We start from the raw sequence: 26,226 nt of genomic DNA on the forward strand, positions 1-26,226 counted from the left end.
TAAACCCTTTGAAACTTTTTAAGCAACACTAACTTCTGTGAGTCTGCAGTAATGAAAATAATCTGTTTGCATTCAGATGGTGACGTAAAAAAACCTCTCAACAAATTATCACTGCAGAAACACCTGAGCTTCCAATGAGTTCCACACAAATACTTAAGTTTTCTCTTCTTAGAGTCAGGATGCAAAACAAACTAAAACAACTTTTGAAAAGTCATCCATTTTTCAGAGACTATTTGAGTCTCTAATGCACATATGCTGAAAGCTACTGTCAACTCTGCAGAGTGCAGCATTTTAAAAAAGGCAGAAGATCACTCATTGTAGAGAACCTTGATTATGGTGTTACTGATATAAAATTATACATTAAACAGAGATATAATTCTAGAAAGAGAGAAAATAAAATAACACACAACAAAGCACAGTACTTTGGGGGACTTAAAGTACAGTAAGCAGTGCTTTCTTTTTAGCTAAAATTCCCTCATCCTAATTTACACGTCTTTAATTTATCCAAACAAGAATTCAGTACATTGCCTTAAAAAAGACACGGTGTATGAACTATCCATTATTTCATTACACTGAGCACAGAAAACAAGTTCTATTAACAATTTAACACAGTGTGAAAATGATTACCCAGTAAAAAGTTTTTCAGAATGTCAGAAAGAGTGATTTGTGGAGTTTCCCCAGAATTTTGCTGGATGTTGCAATTTTTGTACCTATCAATAATCTATCATGTAGAATATTTTAATATTTCTATTTCACAATTTATGTCAGTGAGTGGGTCACACAGCATATTAAAAGCATGCACTAGGCTCTTTCTCTCAAGCCTGATTTATTGTAACTTTAGAATTGTAGCGGTTACATTTAAGGAATCTTTAGGGCCCTTTCAAGTCCATCCAAAGAACAAGTGAAGCTGCTGTTCAGAGTTTTGTGCCCAGTGTTTATGTTCCATCTGATCTGTGCCACCCAAGCAGCAGACAAGACATGTCTGAGGGTGCTTTGGGGGGATACACAATGATGTCACACACAGGAAATCTCAGGGAGGACTTGGCACTTCACAAGGCTGGTTCTTCTTCCATGGGCTCGCCAGCAGCTCTGTAAAAATAAACAGGCAATCAGAATACAGCGCAAGAGTACACAATGACATTGTAGATTTTCATGCATAATCAAAGCTGATTTTTCAACTCTCTCTGATGTTTATTTGTGTTATTCAGTTATCCATAAATAGAGTTTCTTTCTTAGGAAGTATAAACAAATGTCAAGTGGAAAAACATTTTAGATCTAAGCAATCACTGCAAATGTTCCTGTTTATATTAAAATATGTCAGAATATTTTATAACTTCAGGTTCAGAAATGTACATGCGTTGTGTCAGCAGAGTCAATTAATTTAATGAAAAAATTAGCTGGGATACTTTTATTTTTCAAGCATTTGCAACTAAAAATTAATTACTCTTCTTCAAATGGAATCATACCATTAAAACCAAATAGTTTACCATGTAGTTAGCTGACATGCCAGTCCTCTGATTTTTGCTTCTGCACTTTCATAACTACAGTGGTTGGTTGCATGCCTTCCTAAAATTTCTAAGACCAAATTCTGAATTTGATTAGCAGATCACTACCATACAGCAGGCATCTATTAATAATATATAATCAGATTAGACACCTATCCTTTATTAGAAATCATCTGGGAGACATTCCACTCAGACAAAACCAAAATCGACTGTTAAAGATGTACAGCTGGTATAAACTGTCATAGCTCTATGACAAGTTACGCCAGCGGAGGATCTGCCCCAGTATCAGCATCCACTATATAAGGGATTGCCAGAGATTATATTAGAAACCTCATTGTTGAAGATCTTAAGAATTTGGACATGATCATTTTTTTTCCTAAGAAATAATTTGACAAACAATATCTAAGCTTGGAACTTCAACTGAAAAACAAAAAAGGCAGTTCAAGCCATTTTTACATGAGAGAAGGGCTAAACCAAAAAGAAGCATTCACCAGTAAATCTCACTTAACGTTTGGATTCAATAAAACCTCCCCCAGGAAGTGGAAGCTCTCATGCAAGCCCTAGAAAATTAATTATTTGGGGCTTGCGTAGTCTTACATGGGTTTTTGCAGCAAGGAAGCCAAAGAACTTTAACTGAATCTGGACTTTATTTAAGGCTCCTCCAATGAAAATTCAGTAGTGTCTCTTTAAAGGAATTTATACAGGTTATTAATCCAATCACTAATCACTTCTGGTATTTTGAAAAAAATAAAATAAAATGAGTGTAATATGAAAAAGAAAATATCTTGTAACTAACTACTTTCCATAAAGATTTTTACAATGTGTTTGGATTATTAATCCATAAAGCACAAATCCTTCCCTCTTCCCCACGCTGTGGAGGGTCTCATATGCAACGTAACCACTCACGTTCTGCCGCTCCTGGGAGTTGAAAGGGAATGGAATTTATGGGAGCTCTGCAGAAGTGTACTCCCATACAGTTCTGTGAAGGTATGTTTGAAAATGTGGCAGGAGCAGGGCTGGATAGGATTGGTGTATCTATTTCCAGACAGACTATTGCCACACATGGAAGGAGGCATAAGCCCATGTTGATGGAAATTTTAGGGAAAAAGTAGGTTCAATTTTTCACTAGTGTTTTTTAAATGCTTCAATGAGCTACGCAGCCCTTCTGTGGCCTGATGAAGGCGTCCCAGTCCCCTCTTGAGATCACTAACACATGGCCCACTACTCAGTGTGGTGCACTGAATTCCAGTGATAGGGTATAAATGCCCCACTGACTGTGGTAAATATGCACTTACCACAACATCTCGAAGTGAGTCATCGCTGTGTATGCAACATGTATATTAAGGCTAACAGAGAAAATGTACAAAAAACAAGCTACAGATAGAAAAATTATCTTAGGATGGTTAATTTGTGTGAGAAAGTAGGGATGTGTTGTATAACATAGGGTTTTCATAGCATTTGCCCCCCAAAATGCACATCAGTGTCAACACAAATGGGTCCCAGAATAGAAGCTATTAGGTTCTGCCTATCTGCTACTACTGGAGGTGAAGAAAGAGCCTCCTAGCATAACCTCTCCACAAGGCTTATCATAGCATTTCTATGATTCTATACTTGATGTACTGGCTTTTATATGATTCTGTGATTCTTGACTGTCTCACCTGAACTCTGCTAATCCATCTCCCCAGAGGATGCATCTAATATTTCAAACTTCTGAGCAGTTTCAAATAGCTGCCATTTTGTGCTATAGACAACAGGCCGGATAAACACAGCCATCTTTCCCACAATGTGAATTCTCCCATATTCTAATTTATCCTCCATCTGGAAGGATAAGGTCCTATACCAGTGACAGGCTACAGGTCCATTAGCTTCCTATCCTTCAGAGCTTCCCACCAGTTCCAATGGGAAAGTCCCATCTTTTCACTAAATCCACTTAGAGCCCTGGAAGATCACAAAATATCAGACTATAAAGTCATGCTATTTTTATGTGTAGAAAAGTTATTAGAGAACAGTTTTTAGGGATTTTGACAATTGTGTTGATTTTAACAGACCGTTTTCTTTCATTTATATTCATGCAAACCATTGACTTCAATAGGATTGCAAGGATTAAGCTAAAAGCAGAAATTGACCATATTTTACATATATATAATATATGTGTCTGTGTATATATATCATTACACACACACACACACACAACCACCTATGTAGAAGTGATACCCACATGCCAAATTGAAAATCCATGGATTCTTAAATATTTTATCTTGCAACTTTGATCACTTCACCTGATTTCTCTGCTCACTAATCCATCTTCCTTTGAATTCATTCTCACATCACAATCTAGGAACTGACATACGGAATCGGACTTGAAATCCATCTAGTCCAGTGTTCTGTTTCTGAGAGTGACTGGCAGTAGATCCCTCCAAGAAGGAGAAAGAAGGCGACTGTAGAAAGGCCTGGGATAATCTGCCCATCCCACCTCCACCTCCCAACACACATATATGCACATTAGATCTCATCCTTGTCTTTAATAGTTAGAGATTGGCTTGAAACCTGAAGAATGTGGTTTTGGAATCCTTTCCAAATTTTGTTATTAATAACGATAATGTTGGATATTCTTGCTATCCATATAAATAAACAATCTCATTTTGAATCTTGTTAAATTCTTGGCCTCAATGACTTCTGTGGCAATGTTTAATACATTTCCTTTCTCAGTTTTCAATTTTTGTCTTTGTTCTTGTATTTTAACAAGGAGAACTGAAGATCCTGATCTACCTTCTCCTTACCATGATTGTTTTATATGCTTTATCATGTTCCCTCTTACTCGTCTCCATTTAAGGTCAAGAGTCCTAATCTTTTCAAACGAGTATTTTTCTGTGCCCTGGATCACTCTCATCACCGTTCTGTGAGCCCCCTCTAGTTCTATAATTGCTTTTTGAAGATGGGGTGATCAGCACAGCACGTAGTGCTGCAGATAAGGATGCACCATTGATTTATATAAAGGTATTATACTATTTGTATTATTCACTATCCTACTCCTTATGCATCCTAACTTCTTGTTTGCTTTTTGACTATAGCTGCACATAGAGCAGAGGTCTTCATTGAGCTGTCTACAATGATCCCCAGATTTCTTTCTTGAGCTGATACCATTAATTTAGATCCCTGAAAAATGTATAAGTAGTTCAACTTTTTCCGTCCAATGTGCACTTTATCAGCATTGAACTTCAGTTCCCATCAAGTTGCTCATTCACATAGCTTGTTTAATTCTCTTTGAAGTTCCACTCAGTCCTCTTTGGTGATAACTAACCTAAATAACTTTGAGTCAAATTTTGCTACTCATTATTCACCCCACTTTCTAGATCATTAATAAACATATTAAATAACAATGAACCTACTACACACCTTCTTTGTTAACCTTTGCCATGATAAAAATTACTCTTTACTTTCTGTCTCCTAGCCAGCATTTGATGCATTACAACACTTTGCCTTTCACCCCATGACTATTTAATATCTTTAGTAGCAGCAAAGCCCTTTTGAAAGTCTAAACCAATTGTGCCAGCTGTTCTTCCTTATCCACTACTCTACTGACATTTCAAAGAATTCTAAGCGATTAGTGAGACATGATTTTCCTTTGCAGAATTCAGGCTGGCTAGATCCTAACATCTTATGATCTTCCAGATACTTTGTTATTCTGTCTTTAATGAACCCATGAGCAGCTTCAAACAGTCCGGTTTTCAAAAATCAGCCTGCTGAAAAAAAAATCCTCCTTCTGATCCCAAATCTGGAATTAAAACATTTATTTGGAATGCTGTTTAAAATGATTTGTTTCTATATTTGTTTCATTCACTGTTAAGAATACAGGAGAAAAAAATAGGCCACCAAAAAAGTGTTTTCCTCATTTTATAAATTGGAATAACACAGATTTCTCAGTTCAACATCATCACACTGAGATTAAAAATAAAAGTACAAGGTATGGTTCTAAGCAACAGAGGACTGTCAAATGCTCAAATAGCATAAGAACATAAGAATAGCCATACTGTGTCAGATTACTGGACCATCTAGCCCACTATCCTATCTTCCAACAGTGGCCAATACAGGTGCTTCAGAGGGAATGAACAGAACAGGTAATCGTCAAGTGATCCATCCCGTCGCCTAATCCCAGCTTCTGGCAAATGAAGGCTAGGGACACATCAGAGCATGGTTTTGCATCCCTGCCTATCCTGGCTAATAGCCATTGATGGACCTATCCTTCATGAACTTATCTGTTTTTTTTAACCCTGTTATAGTCTTGGCCTTCACAACATCCTCTGGCAAAGAGTTCCACAGGCTGACTGTGAGTTGTGTGAAGAAATACTTCCTTGTGTTTGTTTTAAACCTGCTGCCAATTAATTTCATTTGGTGATCCCGAGTTCTTGTGTTATGAGAAGGAGTAAATAACACTTCCTTATTTACTTTCTCCACACCAGTCATGAATTTATAGACCTCTATCATATCCTCCCTTAGTCATCTCTTTTCCAAGTTGAAAATTCCCAGTCTTATTAATCTCTCCCCATATGGAAGCTGTTCCATACCCCTAATAATTTTTGTTGCCCTTTTCTATACCTTTTCCAATTCCAAAATATATTTTTTATAACTACTATCTTGAGTAGTTTTGTATCATCTGCAAATTTTGCCACCTCACTGTTTACCCCTTTTTTCAGATCATTTATGAATATGTTGAATAGGACTGGTCCTAGTACAGACCCTCAGGGACACCATTATTTAGCTCCTACTAAATAATGGTAGGACCATTTATTCCTACTCTTTGCTTCCTATCTTTTAACCAGTTACCAATCCATTAGAGGACCTTCCCTCTTATTCCATGACATCTTACTTTGCTTAAGAGCCTTGGGTGAGGGAACTAGTCAAAGGCATTCTGAAAATCTAAGTACACAATATCCACTGGATCCCGTATGTCCACATGCTTGCTGACCCCCTCAAAGAATTCTAGTAGATTGGTCAGGCATGATTTCCATTTACAAAAACCATGTTGACTCTTCCCCAACAAATCATGTTCATCTATGTGTCTGATAATTCTGTTCTTAACTATCATTTCAACCAATCTGCCTGGTACTGAATTTAGGCTTACTGGGCTGTAATTGCTGGGATCGCCGCTGGAGCCCTTTTTAAATAATTGGCATCATATTAGTGATCCTCCAGTCATCTGGTACAGAAGCTGATTTAAATGATAGGTTACAGACTGAAGTTAGTAGTTCTGCAATTTCACAATAGAAATGCATTCTTAGGAACAGATTTTCTGGTGTGGTGTGGCTGTTTCAGTGCCCAGCAGAATGTGGCCCTAGCCTAGCTCAGATGTGGAGGATCACTACTGTGTAAAGGTGATTTCTGGTATAAGGCTCTTATCCTTGCCCTGGAATTGCAGGACAAGATAGGCAAGAAAGGAAAGGGTTTGGCCAGAATACCTTGTGCCATGCCGATCCTAGAGTGTGGTTTCCTCCCACTCGCACTGTTTACAGTTGGAATAAATTAGAGCAGCCCTCACGATACTCTAATTTGATGCAGGTGGATTAGTCCTGCGCAGAGATAACACTAGGGTCAGAGGAGTGCAAAAACCAGCATTATGCACCTCTGCACATACCCGCCCCCCATGACTGGCAGTCTATGAAAAACAGCTGCGTCTCAGGATCTGGTCCTTAATCTTTCCAACAGAAATTATAACATGACGAAAATCCCAATCCTTAGTTCAGAAACCACAGAATCCTCTAAATGGATTTTAATCCAACATCTAAGAATTACATTTCATATCTCATTTCTAATTGGGTAAAATCTATATCCAGGTAAATCAGGGCCATGAATTTAAATTCTTTTAAATGTATTCCTAAAATTTATAATGACTTGCTGTAAAACAATTAAGTACCAGATAGCCCCTGCTCCTTTAAAAAAAAAAGAAGTAAAAGAATCAAGGAGACTATTGTACTGAACTTTTTCAAAACAGAAGATTTGTGAAACAACTGTTGGCCACTACAAAGCTCTAATCAGTTAAATGTGTATCTCATTTAGGTAACAAGTAGTTATCAACACAAACAATGTGCTGTGGTTAAACATGTTTATAGGACCATGCCTGTTTATTTAATGGTCTCTGTATTTAAATTTGTATTTGCATCATTCATATTTTTCCTTCTGTCCTATCCATAAATCACTTCTCCCTTATCTATTCTCTCCTGAAGTCTACAATTTCATTTCAAATGTATATTAAAATGCATAGAGTATTTTAACAATAAAACACCAAGAACAAAAATAGCTTTTCATAAAGTCTGCTTCACTCAGCATGTTAGGGCCAATCAAATTGAAACAACTGTCTACTTTGTGTTGTCATTTACCCCCACAAAAAAAAAATAAAAAAAAATAAAAGGGAAAGAAAGAAAATGAAAAAAAAATACTTAGAATGGTTCTTAGCCAGGAGCATTTTATCCTTTATTCATCAGTGGTAAATGAGTCAGATATGAGTTGGCCAGAAAAAGAGCTGCTTTACCCAAAATCTGAGTTTAAAATGAGTCATCTCACTCCAAACACCAATATATCCTCCAACATAACTGGCAAGAGTTTCCTACAAAGAGACTCTTCTGCTATTGCTCTTTTCATCTGGGGGCCTGATTCTACACAGCTGAAGTCAATGGGATCTTTACCATTGATTCAGTGAAGCAGGATTGAGTCCTTAGGATGCCCCTCCTAGAAGCACAGCATAGAAGCTGTAGGCCAGATGCCTGTGTACATGGAGGGATGGAGGGAGGGGATTCAAGTCACCTTTGCATCCTCTCCGGTTTCTCTGAACTATGGAAAGGCTCTTAGCATAACTTACACAGTTCTGGGGGCCTGTCTAAGTTACGGCACCCTCCCTAGAATGCCATGTGGACTGCAGCACTGTGTGCTTTGGCCCTACCTTCAACATGACCTGGCATAGCCTGTATACCAGGGCTTGCCAGGGGATCCTCTGATGGCACCCTTTCAGTTCTCATCTTTAGTGCCAGTTCCAGTGCAATGCTCACTCAGCTGAAACCAGAGCTTAGAGGGGCCCTTTACATCTGGCATAAACAGCCTGGAGCAGGGGTGAGGCTCTCCTACTTGGTCTGTAATTGTTATATGTGTTACAGTCCTGTATGGGTCTGTCTCACTGCAGTGCTCTTTCGGTTTTATGCTGCTGTACTTCACAGAACTTAAGGGAGTTAAGATGGGGTAAAATTGGAGTAATGCAGTGGTAAATCAGGCCCCTTGTTTCTAATGCTGCTTTAGAGTTCCTCCATGTCTGTGCTAAGCACACACAATTCCTCTCAGGAGGTTCCCAGCATCTCAAAGAAAGCAGGCCCTAGAAAGCAGATTTTAGAAGTAACTATTTTTGTTTGTCTCTGTTAACAGGAAGGAGGGTGGGGGGGGGAAGGAAAAATGGTGGCCAAAGCTACTGGAGAGTCTGGCTATCAGTTTGGTCCAACAGGATAGGTCCAAAAGTGCCCCTGTCATTCACTTATGGAAAGGCTGGTTTTGAGTGACCACTGTCCAGGTTATGAATGTGGTAGTGGAATCAGCAATGTAGGCATGCAAAGGTTTTATTGTGCTGCTGAAAAACCTCAACAGCACCACAAAAGATATTTCAAGTGGAGCCATTTTTCCACAGAACAATTCATGACAGATTCATTCCTATTACCGTCCAGAACTGATGAAGTGTAGTGAACCTGGCAGCCAAATGAATTCCATTTGTATACATATCAGTACATCCGTTTTTCTCACACTCCCTTCAGCTGCACTCTCAATTCATTCCATGTCAAAAAGGGGTGGAAATTGCCACAGGTTATCAGAAGTCAGGTGATATATTTACATAGCATTAAGAATATACATTGTTAGCAGAAGTACTGCTTTATTGAAGTGACTATAGAATCAATTACTGTGAAGTAGCTATAGTTTTAGATTAATATAGGTTTATAACATGACTTTTAATTACTGATTATTCTAACCTATGTAATTTTGCATGCAAAATTAATTACATTTTATTTAAGAGAGCCTAAAACTTGGCTTTATTTCATCATATTAATTAGTTACCAAACCCTAAATTATAGTTGCTTTACATTAGCCTCTTACTCATATGTGGAAAAAGTTTTTACATCTTTGGCTAACAAACGAGAGCACTAATTACCACACACTTAGACTATAAACATTTGGGTTCATTCCTTAGCTGAGGGTTAATTGACAATGTTGTGGATCAAAAATAAGATCACTCATATTGACCAACTGTCTGTCACTGAGAGAAAAAAACGGTTCCTTCCTATGCATGTATGTATTTGTAATAATAATAACAACAATCATAATCTATTATTCAAGTGCAGATCACTAGATTGCGTCTTTGAGTCACAGCTGCTTACTTTACTGAAAAACCCAAGTTTTTACTCTTGTGAGAGCCGATACAACAACAGAAGATTCTACAATATTCTGCTGAGTTCTATAGTTATCCCTCTTGTGCATCATCAGTAAAACTGTCATCTGAATTCAGATTAAAACAGCCAGTGCAAGTTTTGAAGGGACTAGAACCCTACCACTCAGCCCACAGGCAGCAACTGCCAGTACATTCACATAAGTCATGGATCCATTGACTACACTCCCACTGCTCCTTTGGCCCACCCACAACTTTCTCCTCCCTTCGATGTTCCTGTGGAGAGAGCTGTCATGGAGCACAGCTTCAGAGTGCATAGGGAACTGAGGAGTCCCCTTGTAGGGCCTCCCTATCTCCTGCCCCTTTTTCTCTTGTCCAGTGGAATCAGAAGGTTCCACTGCATTTTTGGGTCTTTCTCCACTGCAGAGAGGCCAGGTGCGTTTGGCGGTGAAGGAGAATAAATAGGAAACTCCAAAATGTAATTTTTACAAAGCGACTTTTCTGACTCCAACAATTCCTTAAAGAAACATTGTACTGCATATGGCACTATTCAATAGACATCAGTGCTTCATTTTGAAATACAGTATTGACAAAAGTGCATTGGCAGTTATTGTTCCATTTTATAGAATTGTTAAATTCACGTCCAAGTCAGTCTTATTGGATCAGTGTGAAATGTCAGCTGACAGGAAGGGAAAACCAGCACTCTTTATTTGATGACCTATCTTCATCGTGGTACACTAAATACAGTAGGTCTGATTCTCCACTGTCTTACTCCAGTTTTACATCATGTCACACACTGAATTCAGTGGAATTACATTAGTGTAAAACTGAAGTAACACAGTGGTGATTTCAGTCTATCATTACTAAGTCTGTCTGAAAGCAGTTTATATGCATTTTTATAAAGTCAAATCTAAAATAGGTCTGAATGTCCTTTCAGGAGAAGACCATGATCAACTCTGCTTTGGCAATTCATCATTTTTTTCACATCAGTATTTTGCTTTTTAATTTAGTTTTTGAGGGGGAAAGGGGGGAATTGAGTAATTGTGGATCTTAATAAACATTTATACACAAATTTTCAAAGGTGATCACTAATATAGGATGACTCTGTTTTTTGGATGCCCAACTCAATATACTTTCCTAATGGTCTCAAGCTGGGGAGTCAAAACCCAAAGCACCCAAAATTATCAAATACTTTTCAAAATCTGGGTTCTGGTTCTTACAACCCCAGGGTACAAAATCTTGCCATCTGGGTTTCCAACACTTACCTGCTGTTTTCCCGAGAAAAAGACTGTTCAACATCCACTGACAGTGAGGCCATAGCAGAGACAGTCTCCGTCTCCTCTCTCTCTTGTTTCTGAGTCTCAGCCAGAGCACAACCCACTAGCACAGGATACGGCTTCACTGATTTCCAGTACTTGCCTAAAAAAAAAAATCACACATAATAATTTATGGGAATTTTAGCTAGCATGGTGGTATAAGCACAGTAATCACTTCGGTCCAACACAGAGTGATTATAAGTTAAAATCTGTACTGTAAGCAGTTGTAATTGGGATTTCAAACTGCCACGATGAAGTATGTTTCTGGATCTTAAAATGCCAAATTGGAAAGTGCTCTCATTCCAAGGACTGTGTCACACCCTTCCCCAGAAGGTAATAAACTAAAGGAGTAACACACAGCCTAACGAACTCATATTATCAGTCAGACTGTTGGCTATATCTATGATAGGAGAAGGAAGTTCAGAGCAGATAGGTATGATAGTGCCGGGCAATAGGTGCATTTGAAACAAATGGGAATAGAAAAATGAAAATAATTGTACAAAGTGCTCACACAGCACTGACTTGGGGGGGTGGGGGGTGGAGTCATGAATGCCAGCATGGCCTGCAGTTATTTGCCAGAACAATCAGGTTTGTTAGTCCTGGATGTTCTTTCTCTTCCAACCTCAGGGTGTGTACTAGAACAATAATTTATTTAAAACATTCATATATGCACTGGCTTTTGTTGGAATGCTACTAGGTATTATAAGAAAGACATTTTTCTGGTTTTGGGGGTAAAAACACACCAGTGGAATAGAAGTGTGAGAGAGTTGTCAGCCTTCTGCCTGCAACAAAAAAGACTTTGAAAAGCTTCCCAAGTGAAGCAAAAAATAATGTGTAGGTGAGTAGGAATGAAAAATAATCACTCAGCAATATGTTATTCAAGAACTGGGGTCAATTAGTGGTAACCAGGTGAACAACTTAAAACTTGCATACATATTCCTCATAGTATAATAATCCATAGAATTCTTACTAAATTCCAGGTGGATGCCACCTGGAAAGTAGGAGCTGGAAGGGGGCTGGAAGGGAGTTTGGGACCAGCACTTATCCAGTGGTTAGCAAGAGGCTTCCAGCAGCTGGGCCAGCGGCAGGGTCAGAGCACTTATTTGGGAATTAGTGGAAGGGTTTCAACAGCTGTGACAGAGGGGGGCTCAAGTAGGGGATCTTTTCCAAGGACTAGGAGGAAGATTTTGGCAGCTGGGAGGTGGGTTGGGTCAAGGTGCTTAGCTATGGGATAGCTGGAGGGTTTCAACAGCTGGCAGGCAGAGCCAATTGTACTGCTGTGTATTCTGGACTGAGTATTAAAAAATCCTTCTTTGATAACATGGTATATAACACCATTCCAGACTTTTCAAAAGATGAGCATTTTTAGTCAAATGAGACAGCAGCAGTCAATAAAGATAGCAATAACCTTATTTAAAATATACTCAAAAGATGAAAGCATGAGTCAATCTCCATGTTCGGTAGGCAGCATGGAAGATGGGTGTTCCTTTGAACCCTAATACTGTGCATGTTTGAATAGTTAGCAGGATCTTTAAATAATAGGGATTTGGGGGGGAATAAAATCTAAAGTGTATTAAGTATACTACAAAGTTAAGATTAAGTGTTAGAAGCTGGATTTTCCTCCAGATACATGAGAGCCATGGCTAAAAAACTATGCACATAACACTAAACCAAATGGCTGAGGCCTGGCAAATTCTATAAAAACAAGACAAAATATTCTATAGAGACCATATTCTCTAGTCTTTAAAATAAAAACATAAAAAAGTTATTTAAGCATTCCACAATGTTCTCACAGCAGTTATATGTAAAATCAGACTGTGCAATATACATGGCATAATTTATGGGCTAAATGTTCACAAGTGGGCAGGGTTTTTGTTGCAGAAACAGATGTGCAAGAAAATCAGATCTGTTGGCATGGGAATAATACACAGTTTTGCCCATAAAAGAAATGAACCCATGTTCACTGCAGGAGTTTTCAAGGGCTCCTATTCATAAAATAAAATATTAGTAACCAGCCACTACTGTGCTGCTCTCCTGCAGCAACAATAAAACAGCATCGGAGAGGACTGCTACATCAAATACACACACACACATCCACACACACACACACAACAGCTGCCCCCTGCCCCTGACTTTCTTCTAACACTGAAACTAACAACCAAATTCAAGCATATTTGTTGGCACTGAGTATCCATGTTACCTTCCACCCCATGTGATCATTCATTACCCTCTCCCCTTCCCTTTCCCTACACTCAATTAACATTGTGAGAGGGGGTTTGGAGGTGGAGGGAATTGCAGAGCAGGAACAGGAAGCAGGTGGCACTATCCAGGTAGTGGTCATCGCATCTAGGTATCTATATCTGGAGGATGGAATGAGCAGTGTTTGGGGAGTAAATTCTGAAGTAGTCCCCATTTCTGAAGTAGTCCCCCTGTTTAGTGTACCCTCCGCTAACTGGATGCCAGCATCCAGTTAGCATCCAGTTAGCGGAGGGTACACTAAACAGGCTCATGGACTAAGTGCTCCCTGATACTTGCAAGAAAATATGAGATAAATTTCTTAAAAACACAAAGCTGTATCCTATGCCAAGATGATTCTCTTTGGAAAATGAGGGTTGTAGGATTGTTTTTATAACAATGGGATGAGCAACACTGTGCACAAAAGGCATGTGTAATTTATCATCTATTTTTCATGCACAACTACAACTGAATGTACAAATTGGGCCTTTGTGTATTTTTGATTACCTGATTTGCATGAACAGTCTCAGCAATTGTATATGCATTGTGGAGGCAACTTCACAACTACTTTTGCTAGCAGCCCAAATCAGTATTAAAATCCAGCTCTGTTTGAAACAAAAGCACCAGGGACAAACAGCTCACAACTGACAAGCCGACATTTTCACTTTCCAAGGCAGAAATGTGAAATTCCCCTAATCTTGTTATATTTTCTAATAAAAACATTTTGGAGTTTATGAAGTGGAATGAAGTGGGTTATCGGTCCCATACATGCCCAGCTTGTGGCATAGATTACTTCTAAGAATAAACTATGAAACCAAATAAGTAATTTAGGTATGCTTTTGTTTGATGCATGAAAAAGTGCTCAAGTCTCCAATAAGGCAATGGGAACATTTCCCATTCCCAAAGGAAATAGTAACAGTGAATGTTTGTATCATGTAGTTTTGTTACAGACATTTCAAAGTGCCCTTCCTTTAAGTATGTGGGAATGTTGTATGTGGCTTAGGCTGACATTTTCCATGTATAAAGAGCTCGGTTGCGGGGTGGTGCCTAAGCGAATGAGAACAAATTATTTAGAAATACATATTGTATGGTTGTGGGGAATACTACTTCCAATTGTATCATATTCCCATAAATACATGATACCATTGTCACAAACAAAGAAGTTTATACAAATTCCATTTTACTTAGAAACAATTTGGGTTTTCTCTTTGTCTGATCTAAAATCTGCAATTTCCAGCCTGTTTTTGAAACAGAGATGGAGCAAAGGCAATCCTTGGACTAAAACACTCATCAGAGGTTGTAACATTTAAATACTTGACATCAGAGCTGTATCACAGAAACATAAGCATTAAGTAATGTACACGCCAAAGCAGAATTTGTCAGTATTTTGTCCTGTCTAGTTTTAAATGTTATATGTGATGGATTTCCCCAGGTTATAATTCTACAGTTTAACACATTTCACCCCCAAAAGTTGTCCCTGATATTCAGCCTATATTTTCCTTCTTTTAATTTCATCCAGTTGTTTCTACCGAACTAACTCCCCCATGTAACATTCATATTAGTTCCTCTCCATCACTAGTGTTTACTCCTTTCAAATATTAGTATATATTGTATATATATTTCTAATATATATTAGTATATATTAGAAAATTAATTATATCCTCTCAGTCATCTCTTAGCCAAAATATGCATATTTGGCTCTTTCAAGTCAATTCCTCCAATCACTTCCATCATTAATATGGCTCTTCTCTGAACTCCCTCCATTTTGTCAAGATTTTTCTGGTTATAAGTTGTACAGGACTAAATGTAAGATTCAGGTCACATCAGAGATCTATAGGAAAAGACTATTGTCTTTGTGCTCTGTGATGAATATGGCACCTAAGTTGTTTTGATATTTTTGCTCTAGGTCTCTTTCAGCATAACTGCATTCCAGATTTCTCTTTCCATTCAACTGTTTTCTTTTTCTCAAATATTTTTTCTCTCAAACTGAATTGTGTTTTGTTATTTTTTGTCTAGGTTTTTAATCTCTCTAGCTCTCTATGTATTATTTCTCTGCCCTCATTAGCATTTGCAGCTTACTCAATTTTGTATGGTATGTGATTTTCATTAACAAGCTGCTTACTGTCTCCTCCAGATCATTAGCAGAAGATATTAAAGAAGATTGAACCTAGCACCAGCTCCTGCAGTACTCCACTACACATATCTCCTCAAAACTGACACTGACATTTATCATGAATTCCTGAAGAAAGCTGATTTAATTATGACATTTATTTACCTGAGTGCATAAGTGGGAGCAGGGTAAACTTATCAGTTATGTAGCTTCACTTGAGTTTTCCAGTGTCTCTTCACGCGTGAAGAAATATATAAGGAACTGACCAATAATTCTGTATTATGCACATTTTAAAATATGGTGAATCTGCTTTTTTTTATTCACCTAATACTAGCAGAACATCTGGTATTCAAACCAAATCTAAATCTAAATGGCACCAGAGAGTGATGAGAAAGAACTGGCAAAGGATAGGTAGGAAACAGGAAATCTCCCCCCACCCACCCACTTAGCATGGCTTGAAGTAGCATATGGTGGAAAGTGGAGGAAGGTCTGTATAGCTGAGTTAAGGCAACTGGGAGCAGGGCAAGGTAGGAAGGTGCAGGTGGAAAACTTAGCAGCAAAAACTGGGTGGCAGCAGAGGGCTACAGAGAGTTTATGTGGGGAAGGTTCAGGACTGGTGTGGAGATGCATAAGTGATGTGCATAGGGAAGGGGTGGTGGGAGGGAAGCACTGATTATTTGCCATGACTATCCCATGTGGCAGCAGCCATTTTAAATATCCAGATGTACTGTAGTTTTAAACTCACGTCCATCTCAACGTGAATACATTGAAAAGGTATTTGTCTACAAATTGAATCCAAAGAGACAATGTCATATCCCTAATATACCCACCATATATCTACACACACACACACACACACACACACACACACACACACACACACACACATATTTCTCTCACTGGATTGCAAGACTAAAATGCTTGAAATGAGAGTTGTGCAAATGAAAGATTTTCAACTATATGGGAATAGGAACGCTTTGATTACGTTAACAACTGAGCTTTTTAAGTGTTAAGTCATCAGTGAAACAAAAGATGTGCCAAAGAAACAAGAGCACAAGCATACATGTTATAAACATGTATCATGTATATGCTCAGATATCATATTTTTGCTTAGTCTTTACTCTGTAGCAAAAGTTTAATCAGTTTTCTCTGACATTAATTAATAACGAGAAAAAACACTGAAACATACTTTGAATTTCAGTGGCCTTTTGTAAAGAAGCCATTGCATTCATATTAGGGGTTTGGTGCAGCATATCTTCTGGGAGAGGCTCCAGCTGCAAGAATAGAACAGAATAATATGAGCAGAATATTATGAATTTGCAATAAGACACATGGAAATAAACCAAACTGAAACAGCCTAATCCTCAAGAGAAGATCAGCCCAAGAACTAGTTAACATTTTGCTGGTATCACTTCTAAAAGTATAGCCACAATTTTGTTTTTTTGTTTTTCAGCCATGTAATTGAATTCCAAGGGGCTTTTCTATTCGCTGCAAGACTAATCTATGGAGTCTCTGAAGCAGGTGCATGTCTGTGTATTATTCATTAAAAAAAAATGTTAGTTATTTGTGTAATTTTTGTAGGTTCTTCACAAACCAAATTCCATTGCGTCTGTATGTGCAGCTGGGCACTCCAAACAAAACCTTGCTGAAGCCACATTGGGACCAAAGTGTGCACTCTATTATATTTATTTTTCTAGTGTTATTACATCTAACCATCTTACACATTTCAACATTTTACAGTGGAAAATTATAAAACACAGCTGCTTTTAGTAGCCTGGCGTTAATTTCAAGTAAAATAGTAGACAAAATGCTTAAGCATATCAACAATAAAAGTCATATAAATTTTATTTGGGCTCCACTGTACTTTTAACTGGCTACATTTACTTTCAATACCCTTTAGTTTGTTTATGTGTTTGAGTGTGCACATGCATGAAACAAAATGCAAACACTTATATGTTATTTTCCCTATAATTCCATTTTCAATGGCACTAACTGTTCTGAAAGGAGAGCTAGTGTGGTGGTGAGGGCCTAACCTAGGCTTTTATAAACCTGGGTTCAAGTCCCCCTTAAACCAACAGATTTCCTGTATGACCTTAAGCAAATCATTTAGTGTCTTGCTGCCTTGGTTCCCCATCTGTAAAATGGAAATAATAGTACTGCTCTGTTTCATACTGAAATGGGGGTGGAGGGCTAATAAGTACCTTGGATAGAGAACCTAATATATCAGACATGAATGGATCCTAAATTAAACACTGGGACTTGTGAAATATCAACATGTCATGATATTGAGCACTGACATGATGACATTGTATCATGATGCATGATGATATATCATCACAAGAGCTAAGCAAAAAAGGCAAATCATGTTCTACCTATATTCATTTCAATTTTTAAATGAATTCAGCTGTGCTCATGCCCCTTTCTGTACACCTTCCATTCTACACATATTAGGGCAATTAAATTTTACTGGCACAAATGCTCACAGCCATCTGTGTGAGTTCTCATGGAAACAACAGCTGAAATTTGTATACATAGATATTGATGGCAGAAGTATTTGCATACTCATACAATCAAAGGACTGGAATAACATCATGTGAGTCATCTGCCCAATCATGACTAAGAAACTAGCTCTTCTTTTGAATATTTGTAAACTAAGTAATTAAATTCAAAAATATATTTGTTGAATAAATTTGTATGATGAATACACTGGAGTGAATTTCAAATTTATATGGATATTCCATGGGCAGAAAAATAGGCAAAATTGTCTCACTTATTCATTGTCAATGATTAGATCAGCTCTAGTCATTAAGTCAAGGAGGTTAGCCTGGATTATAAAGAGGTGACAAACTAAGCAGATTTACCCAAAGTCTCAGAATTGTTGGGATTCAGGTAAAATAATCAGCAGAAAAATATTTTAATGCTGATGAAATTCCAATTATCATCAGGCTTTTAGGTTAATGATCATGAGATGAATGGCGCTATTCAAACATCTTGTTTTTATCTGCCTATAGTCCTGCATTAGGAATCTACCTGGAAGATTTTCTTTGAAACCATAAGAATTAGCAACATAATTTATATTAAGGTAATATAAATGTTTTAAATTCTCTGGAATTCAACAGGACTGCCAGAAAATTGATGGTTCAAATATCAGCCTGTACTAGCTCTATAAAACCACTGAGGATGCCAGATTGTAATAGTGGATTACCACTATTTTAAATGATGCATTAAGACATGCCAATGCAGTTTTAGGATTAGAGCTAGTTGAATAATAAAAATCAAAGTAACTGATATATTTGCAATAAACAAGTCAACTTTGCTTCACTGGTCTTCATAGGTCCTAGAATTCGGTTATTTGCAAGCACTTGGATGAAAGCTGAGTATTTGTGAAAATGTTCACAAATCACTAATTTTACAAATTTTAGCACAAGTGATTATTAATCTGAAAATTCATACCAGAAGTCAGGTATTTGTTAATAACTATTATTCATTTTTGTCATACATTATTCTCTATTTAAAATGTTTCAGGCATCCAACCAGGAAGCAGAAAAAGTATTATGGGCCCAGTGCTCAGGTCCAGCTGGGCTGAGCTCAGCACAGGTCCACAGGCAGGAAAAAAAGGTGGCTTAAAGCCACATTTTTACATTCTTCCAATCCTTATGGCTACTGGGACCCAATTTAGCCCCTGGAGTAAGTTAGAACAGATTCAAGGCTGATCTAACCTGCACCTCTGGGAGCCATTGCACAGGCTGTGGAATTGTTATAGTGCAAGATGCTCCAGCTGTGCCTTGTTCCATCCTCAACATATCCTTCCTGTTCCCCTGCAAATTCCGTCTCTTGGATAGGAGTTGGTAATGTAGACATAGCTATTGTAGCTCTATGCCAACCAGTGCTTCTCCTAATCAAAGGGAATCTCATCAGGCAACTTTCATAAATTGGTTGGACTGGGGTCCAGTGATATGTCCTTGCGTTATTTAGGAGGCCAATCACACACCTTAATTAACCAGCAATGAACAATTAAAGTGAAGAGTTCACAAATAACTCATAAGCTAACTCATCTAAAATGTCTGATCAATACTTATGAATACCAAATACATGCACAAAAATCAGGTTAGGTTAATGAATCAACCACAAACAAAAAAAAGGGCCAAATTTGCAATCATTATTATTCAAGATGAACATTTTGGTCAGCTCTTGTAACAGACCTGTAGCAGACATGGATTTTCATTGTTTGTTATCTAAACTTCTTCCCCCCCCCACACCCAAAAAATAAATAAAAAACCCCTCCCTGTAACTATTCCATCTTGGTTTCAACTGCAGAAATGTTCTCTGTCTCCATATTCTTTGCAGTAGCCAAGCAGAATGCTGGATCCTGTTCCATATCAATAAAACCACATCAGACTCCAGACATAAGTTCATTACATTGTATACCCTGTTCAACCCTGGTGCACTATTATTACAAAAACACTGTAAAAATAAAGACAGTGGATTATTACAGCTATTTCTATACTCCTTTGGAACAGGGCCTTCTGTATCAGGGAGAATAATTTCAGTTGGCAGAGATCCACTTTTTGGATATAGCTACATAGACATAGGGGTGTCCCTGGAAAACATCAGGACACAGACCCAACAGTGAACAAAAGAAATCACTCTACACCTGACAGTCATAGCACCATCACCTTCACTCCTACACTTCTTGGCATTCAAATTATGCAGTTTATTAGAACTGGAGCCGAAGAGAATAGAAGTCGTAAAGAGCACTGGAAATATATTTGCAGAACAGAATCTTTCAGAGAGGAATGACTCAGGTCAGTGCAGGACCAACAAAGCCACTTAAGGGAGAGCTTGGATCATTTACAGAAGGCAAAATTTTCAAAGGGTTTGCACCACTAAATTGGGCTTTTTTGTGCCCAAGGGAATGTAATGGAATATGTGTCCAATAAACATTTTCAAAGGAAAAAAGCAACTTGTGCACCACATACTTTGGGTAGTCAAAAGTTGCCACAACTGATTTGTGCTCCTATCAGCAAATGGCATAAAAATACACTGCCTATCAAATTTTCATGTGCTTGGAAGGTGGCATAAGTGATGGTAAGGGTGTAAGCAGTTTGTCAAAATTTGAGACAACTGTCATCTGCACTGGATGAGCAGCCCAGACTTGGTACCTGACTGCACTGCCTCCTTAGCCCTGCCATGTTTTAAGGAGCAGAAGCTATTTATTCATGGGTGTTGGTGAATTTGTTTAGAGAAAAAATGACACCCAGGAACATTTTAGGCAATCTCAGGCTTAAAGCAAGGGTTCTGGAGAAGGAGATGGTGATAGTAATAGATACGGGGTCCACAGATCCCACGGATGCCTGAGAGTCAACCATACACTTCAAAGTGGGTCTACAGCCATGGCGGGTTTATAGATTTGCTGGAGACGGGATTTCTCTTTAGTACAGGTTTGACTTGATAACCATTTTACAGCTCTGTGAAGAGGAACCAGAAGGGTATGTGGAGACTCACACATATAGGAGCCATGACTGAGATGGTCAAAGTGGCAAAGAGTCCTGTGGCACCTTATAGACTAACAGATGTATTGGAGCATAAGCTTTCATGGGTGAATACCCACTTCTTCAGATGCATGTAGCCTACGTGCATCTGACGTAGTGAGTATTCACCCACAAAAGCTTATGCTCCAATACATCTGTTAGTCTATAAGGTGTCACAGGACTCTTTGCCGTGTTAGTCTATAATGTGCCACAGGACTCTGCCGCTTTTACAGATGCAGACTAACACAGCTACCCCTCTGATACTTGAGGTGGTCAAAGTCACCATTGTTCTGGGTAAGTCATAATAGCAGGCCGTTTGCTGCCTCCAATTCCATTCAACATTTCTGTTAGAAATTCCCAGGAGTTTTAGTAATTATATTGACTTCCCTAGGGGCAAACCTGACCAACAGTAGGTTCATGAGAAAGATCTTTGACCCAGCACAGCTCCTATTCTATCCTGTGCAGATTTTGAACTCTGACAATATTCCAGTGATCATAATTTTGCACTTTTGATCATTTAGCCCCTAAATACAGGGGGGAGGGAATGATAACAGAACTGAGTAAATATCTGCAGTGAGAATAAACACACTTGAAGTTCATCTCCTTTCAAATATAGAAGGCTTATACCCACACATTTTTTTTTAAAAAAGTCTGATTCTTAATCTCCCCTGTTTCTTCCTCTAAAATGGCTCAAAGCTTCCATTTGAAGTCCTGTTCCTTATACTGCCCTTTATTTGGATACCTTCCTTTGCTTGAACCAGCTTTTTAAATATTAGAAAATCCCTGTTATGAGCTACGCTATGTAGTAAGTATGTAAAGCTCTGTCATGATGATAGCTGTAGGTATCCCTACAGGTTATATCAGAATTGGAACAATGCTTTTCCATCTAGTCTTTCAATTTACGAGAGATTTCATTTAGGAGTCATATATCCTTCTTGTTTTGAACGTTAGGAATTTTCTTAATATTTCTATATTTTAGGTTTATATAGAAGTATTTCTGGGTGGAAATTTTTCAGTGATCCATAACTGTTATGTACAACATGAATAAATCCATTTTCATTAGGGAGTATATTTTAAATGTCTTAAGGGTGGTTAGGAACCTAATGCCCAAGGACAGTCAATGGGAGTTAGGCACATAACTCCCATTTGTGCATTGGAAAATCTTCCACTAGTAATATATCACTTTTGAACCAGTTCCTCTTCAGTCTGCTTGGCCAAGCCATCTCCTGGCTAGCATTGGCCACTTCTGGGACCATAATGTCACCCTATTGGCACATACTTTGCACTATTGTAGACTCCTCCCACAGCCAACTTTTCATTTTTGGGCCCTTTCTCCCAGGTTTATGCCAGCCAGAGTTGACATAAACCTCAGGTGAACCAATGATTGTAATTGTATTAATTATTTGGTAATAATGACAAACTCAGATTAACAATGAAGATATGAGCTGTGACCAGGCTTAATTTTCAATTTAAAGTTGATCTCCGGCAATTTTCACTTATGTGTATGCTATTTGGGAAATATTTCCATTTTAGAGAGAGAAGCATTTACCTATTCCGGCAAATCACACTCCCCCCACCCCTCCTTTTTTTCAATGCCGTGTCTGCGTTCTTAGCAGAGCTCTTTGCATAGCTGGCAAGCTTCCCCAGATTCACACCAAATTCCACAAAAATGGGGAAATGCCAACTTTTCATCATCTGAATGAAAGCTGTAGAGCACTAGTTTTCCATTTAAATGGCCACACACACCCAAACATAAGTTCCACTAATTGTAAGAAAGCAGCACAAATTTCACACTTTACAACAACAGTGTCCGGTACAGATTTTTAAATGCACGTGGTAGCCAACCAATCATAATGTTTTGTCAGATTACGCTTCAGAAGAGTAATTCAAGCAGGAAGAATATTTACTAGAAGATGTTAAATTTAGCCATTTTAAAATGTTTTCCTACTTTGGGCCAAATCAAGCCTTGGCCAGCACAGTAAGAAAGAGCAGACACACTTCCTGGTGTGTCCTCTGCTACAAGGATCCCGCTGGGTGGAATGCGCCATGGACTACACTTTGCTGCTCCCTCTGAGCAGGAGGACATCTGGTACTAGTTAGCACTTGCTACAGACTCTGGGACACTTGCTACAGCATACGGGGCTGGCTACTAGATACCTCCCTAAGCCATAGACCATTTCTTCTTGGGGACAAGGTGCATAGGGTACAAGTTAGCACTTACTCCAGATCATGGGGCTAATAGTTAACCCAGAGACCATTTCTTTTGTGGGACAGGGTTCATATTGGTTTGACTGTGTGCTATGGGGAGATCCTGCATGGCTACTTACAATGGGGGTTGGAAAGGTTGTTGTGGAGAGAAGAATTAAGCCTATGACTTCAAACCAAAGTAGTCTGGGGAAAGAAAGTTTAGCAAATCTGTCACTGCACTGATATATTATAAGCCATCACCTACCAGGGCATGGTGGGGTAAGGGCCAGAGTGGCTATTCTAGCCCAATAACTGGAGTCGAAGCCATGGTGTGGGACCACTTTTACTCCCCAGCCTGGGCATAAGATTCCCACCACTACCACCCTCACAGAGATGACCAACACCCAGTCCAAATACATATATAGTAAAGTAATACACTTAATCTGTGATGGAAAAATATGGATTAATCCAGAGGTGCCCAACCTACAGCCTGTGGACCATACACGGCACACCAGAGCATTTCATAAGGCCCATGGCCTGCTTCAACACAGTACACTAACAGCTGATCCATCAGTGTTTTGTCCTCATGTTAACATCATTTTAGTTTACACAAGTGTGTATACAGACACTACTGTACATACAGACAACCTATCTAAATACATACAAAACAAGAGGAACTTAAAATATAAATCGATACAGGTGACTTTAAGTCTTATTAAAATATGTACAATGTGTTTGGCCCACACAAGGTTTGTGCTTGGGTTGTGTGCTCCTGCTGTGTAATAAGATTGGGCACCACTGGGCTAGTAACGGAAGCCAACAGGGGAAAAGCACTGTTCACAGAAAATGCGGGAGCTGAATTTTCAATGCAAGGCTGCATCAGCATCTCAACAGCTTCCTGGTTTAAAAGTAATTTCTCTTTTCTAATTAGCTGAAACCATCTTTTCTTTTGTTTTGACAGGTGCCCATGTAATGGATGTGATCTAAAACCACTAACAGAAGACGTCTAGGACATTTTACAGCAACTTAACTGCATCCTTCTTTCTGTATCTTCAGGAAGGATTTCACTGTTTTGATTTTGGATTTCAGGGGAATCCAATTGCTTAATCACTTCTCGCCTCTTGGGAAGATTTCCTTCCTAGGAGGCAACCCAGGGTGCTTCTAATTAGCTTTGCATTTAGTTCAATAAATTTTCCTTAAAAGAAATTCATGTTTTTCTTTTTGTGTACAAAAATCTGAATGATAAAAACTGAAATCTAGATATATTTATGTCTACATTTATGTCTACATTGTTTAATTTTTACTTCATTTATTGTCTTTACAAATAAAGAACTGCTACACTAAGTCTTTCTGATTAAAAAAAAAAGCCAACAGTGTTTATTTTGTAGAGTTCCATATATGGTTCTGTGGAATTTCCAGAATTAATGGTCACAACACTTCTGTGGAGAAGTTCAAAAGTATTCATCACCCATTGAATGGGCTGATAACTCATTTAAATGTTGAGGTCTTCCAAGAAGAAAGAGACCTTCTGAAATGGATTTTTTGGTGAGTCTTCAAAGTCAACATTTGCATGAAGGACTTTCCTTTACCATGCTCAAATTATTTAATAGAGGTTAATTCAATAGCATATTATTTTCATATTGACCTAACTCATAATTATTAAGGGGAAAGTAAAAGCTATCTTCCTAAACAGATCACTTTCATGAAGGCCACATGTAATTAAAAGCAAGTTTGGGTTTGGATTTGGAGTTGAGGGGGTTTTTTTTGGTTTTGTCTTTTTGGGGTGTCAACATGTTTTTCTTGCAGAGAATCAGACACAAATGAGTTAAAGCAAGCATTTCTAGTTTGTAAGTCTGTTGTTTCATCTGCATGTCTGACTGGCTCCTCACGAAAGTTGGAAGTTACTGCTAATTTTACGGTTACTCTTTTTGTTAAAAGTTATTCTGCTGATAAGAAGACATACGTAGCAGTGTATTGCTCTACTGACAGGTCCTGGCCAAGAACAACATAGGCAAAGAAAAAAGAATTTAAAAAAACCCTGCAAAATGTTTATGAATTCTAATCCTCAGCACATGAATAAATACAACTGACAAACTGCAGAGTACCTTACAAAGGCCTTTCCTGACCTTCCTAATTTGAGTTCAATTGCATGTGCAGTGTTTAGAAGCCAAAGTTGGTCTTGCCAATGTTTTTAAACTATGGTTGCAATACATACCATTATTTGTAAAAGTGAAGTGCCAGATAATAAGTTATAATTACCCTATTAATCACCTGTAAAGAATTTTATTCAAGGAAAAATGCATCTTCAAATTACAATAATTGGTGACTTAAAGGAACCGATTTTTTCTGTCCTTGACTGGAGGAGACTTTGTAGTTGGCTGTGCAAATCTACAAGTATTCTGTTAAAATGAGGCAGTGTACATCATATATATGCTAAGGTCCATAACCTCATCTAGTATTGATTGGCATAACTCCATGGAAGTCAATAGATCTGTGCCAATTTACACAAGGTGAGTATTTGGCCCTATATCTATATGCCCTTCCTTATCAGCCTACCCATCTCATCAATAACTTTAGTCACAGATTTTCTGTGAGAAGTTTCTTATGGTGGTGATAATGACAAAGTTTCTGAATCTTCCATCTCCAAAATTAGCAGGAGCAGTATCTACTCTCTCCTTGCTGTAACCTTGTTCAGTTTTAGTTAGGAGAGGTGTGTCTGCCTGTTTCCTGCATGTCCCTAGTTAGATTTAATACTTGGAAAATAAGCATGCTTGTATTATAAATCATAATGTAAGTGTACATGAGAAGATTATTTCTTGTGTGAGAGGTTTCAAGATCTTAATGTTCATGTCTTTCTTCAGGTGAATTATAATGCACATGCACTCACACTTGTCTTCATCTTCCATTATTAAAAGTCCTTCCTTCATTT

The 26,226-nt window shown here is 38.2% G+C and overlaps 1 protein-coding gene across 1 annotated transcript in view; it reads right to left on the reverse strand.

The window, feature by feature from the left end:
* Positions 1-621: 621 nt before the first annotated feature.
* HDAC9 (histone deacetylase 9) overlaps positions 622-26,226 on the reverse strand; it is a 668,907-nt gene continuing 643,302 nt past the window's right edge. Inside the window, exons 25-27 of the mRNA XM_038391401.2 lie at positions 16,769-16,853; positions 11,184-11,337; positions 622-1,089 (exon numbers count right to left, since the gene is read on the reverse strand). Of these exons, the coding sequence (XP_038247329.2) occupies positions 1,050-1,089; positions 11,184-11,337; positions 16,769-16,853 (279 nt within the window). The 3' untranslated portion in view covers positions 622-1,049. The remainder of the gene's footprint in view (positions 1,090-11,183; positions 11,338-16,768; positions 16,854-26,226) is intronic.

This window comes from Dermochelys coriacea, chromosome 2 (assembly GCF_009764565.3).
Source record: "Dermochelys coriacea isolate rDerCor1 chromosome 2, rDerCor1.pri.v4, whole genome shotgun sequence".
Taxonomy (NCBI): domain Eukaryota; kingdom Metazoa; phylum Chordata; order Testudines; family Dermochelyidae; genus Dermochelys; species Dermochelys coriacea.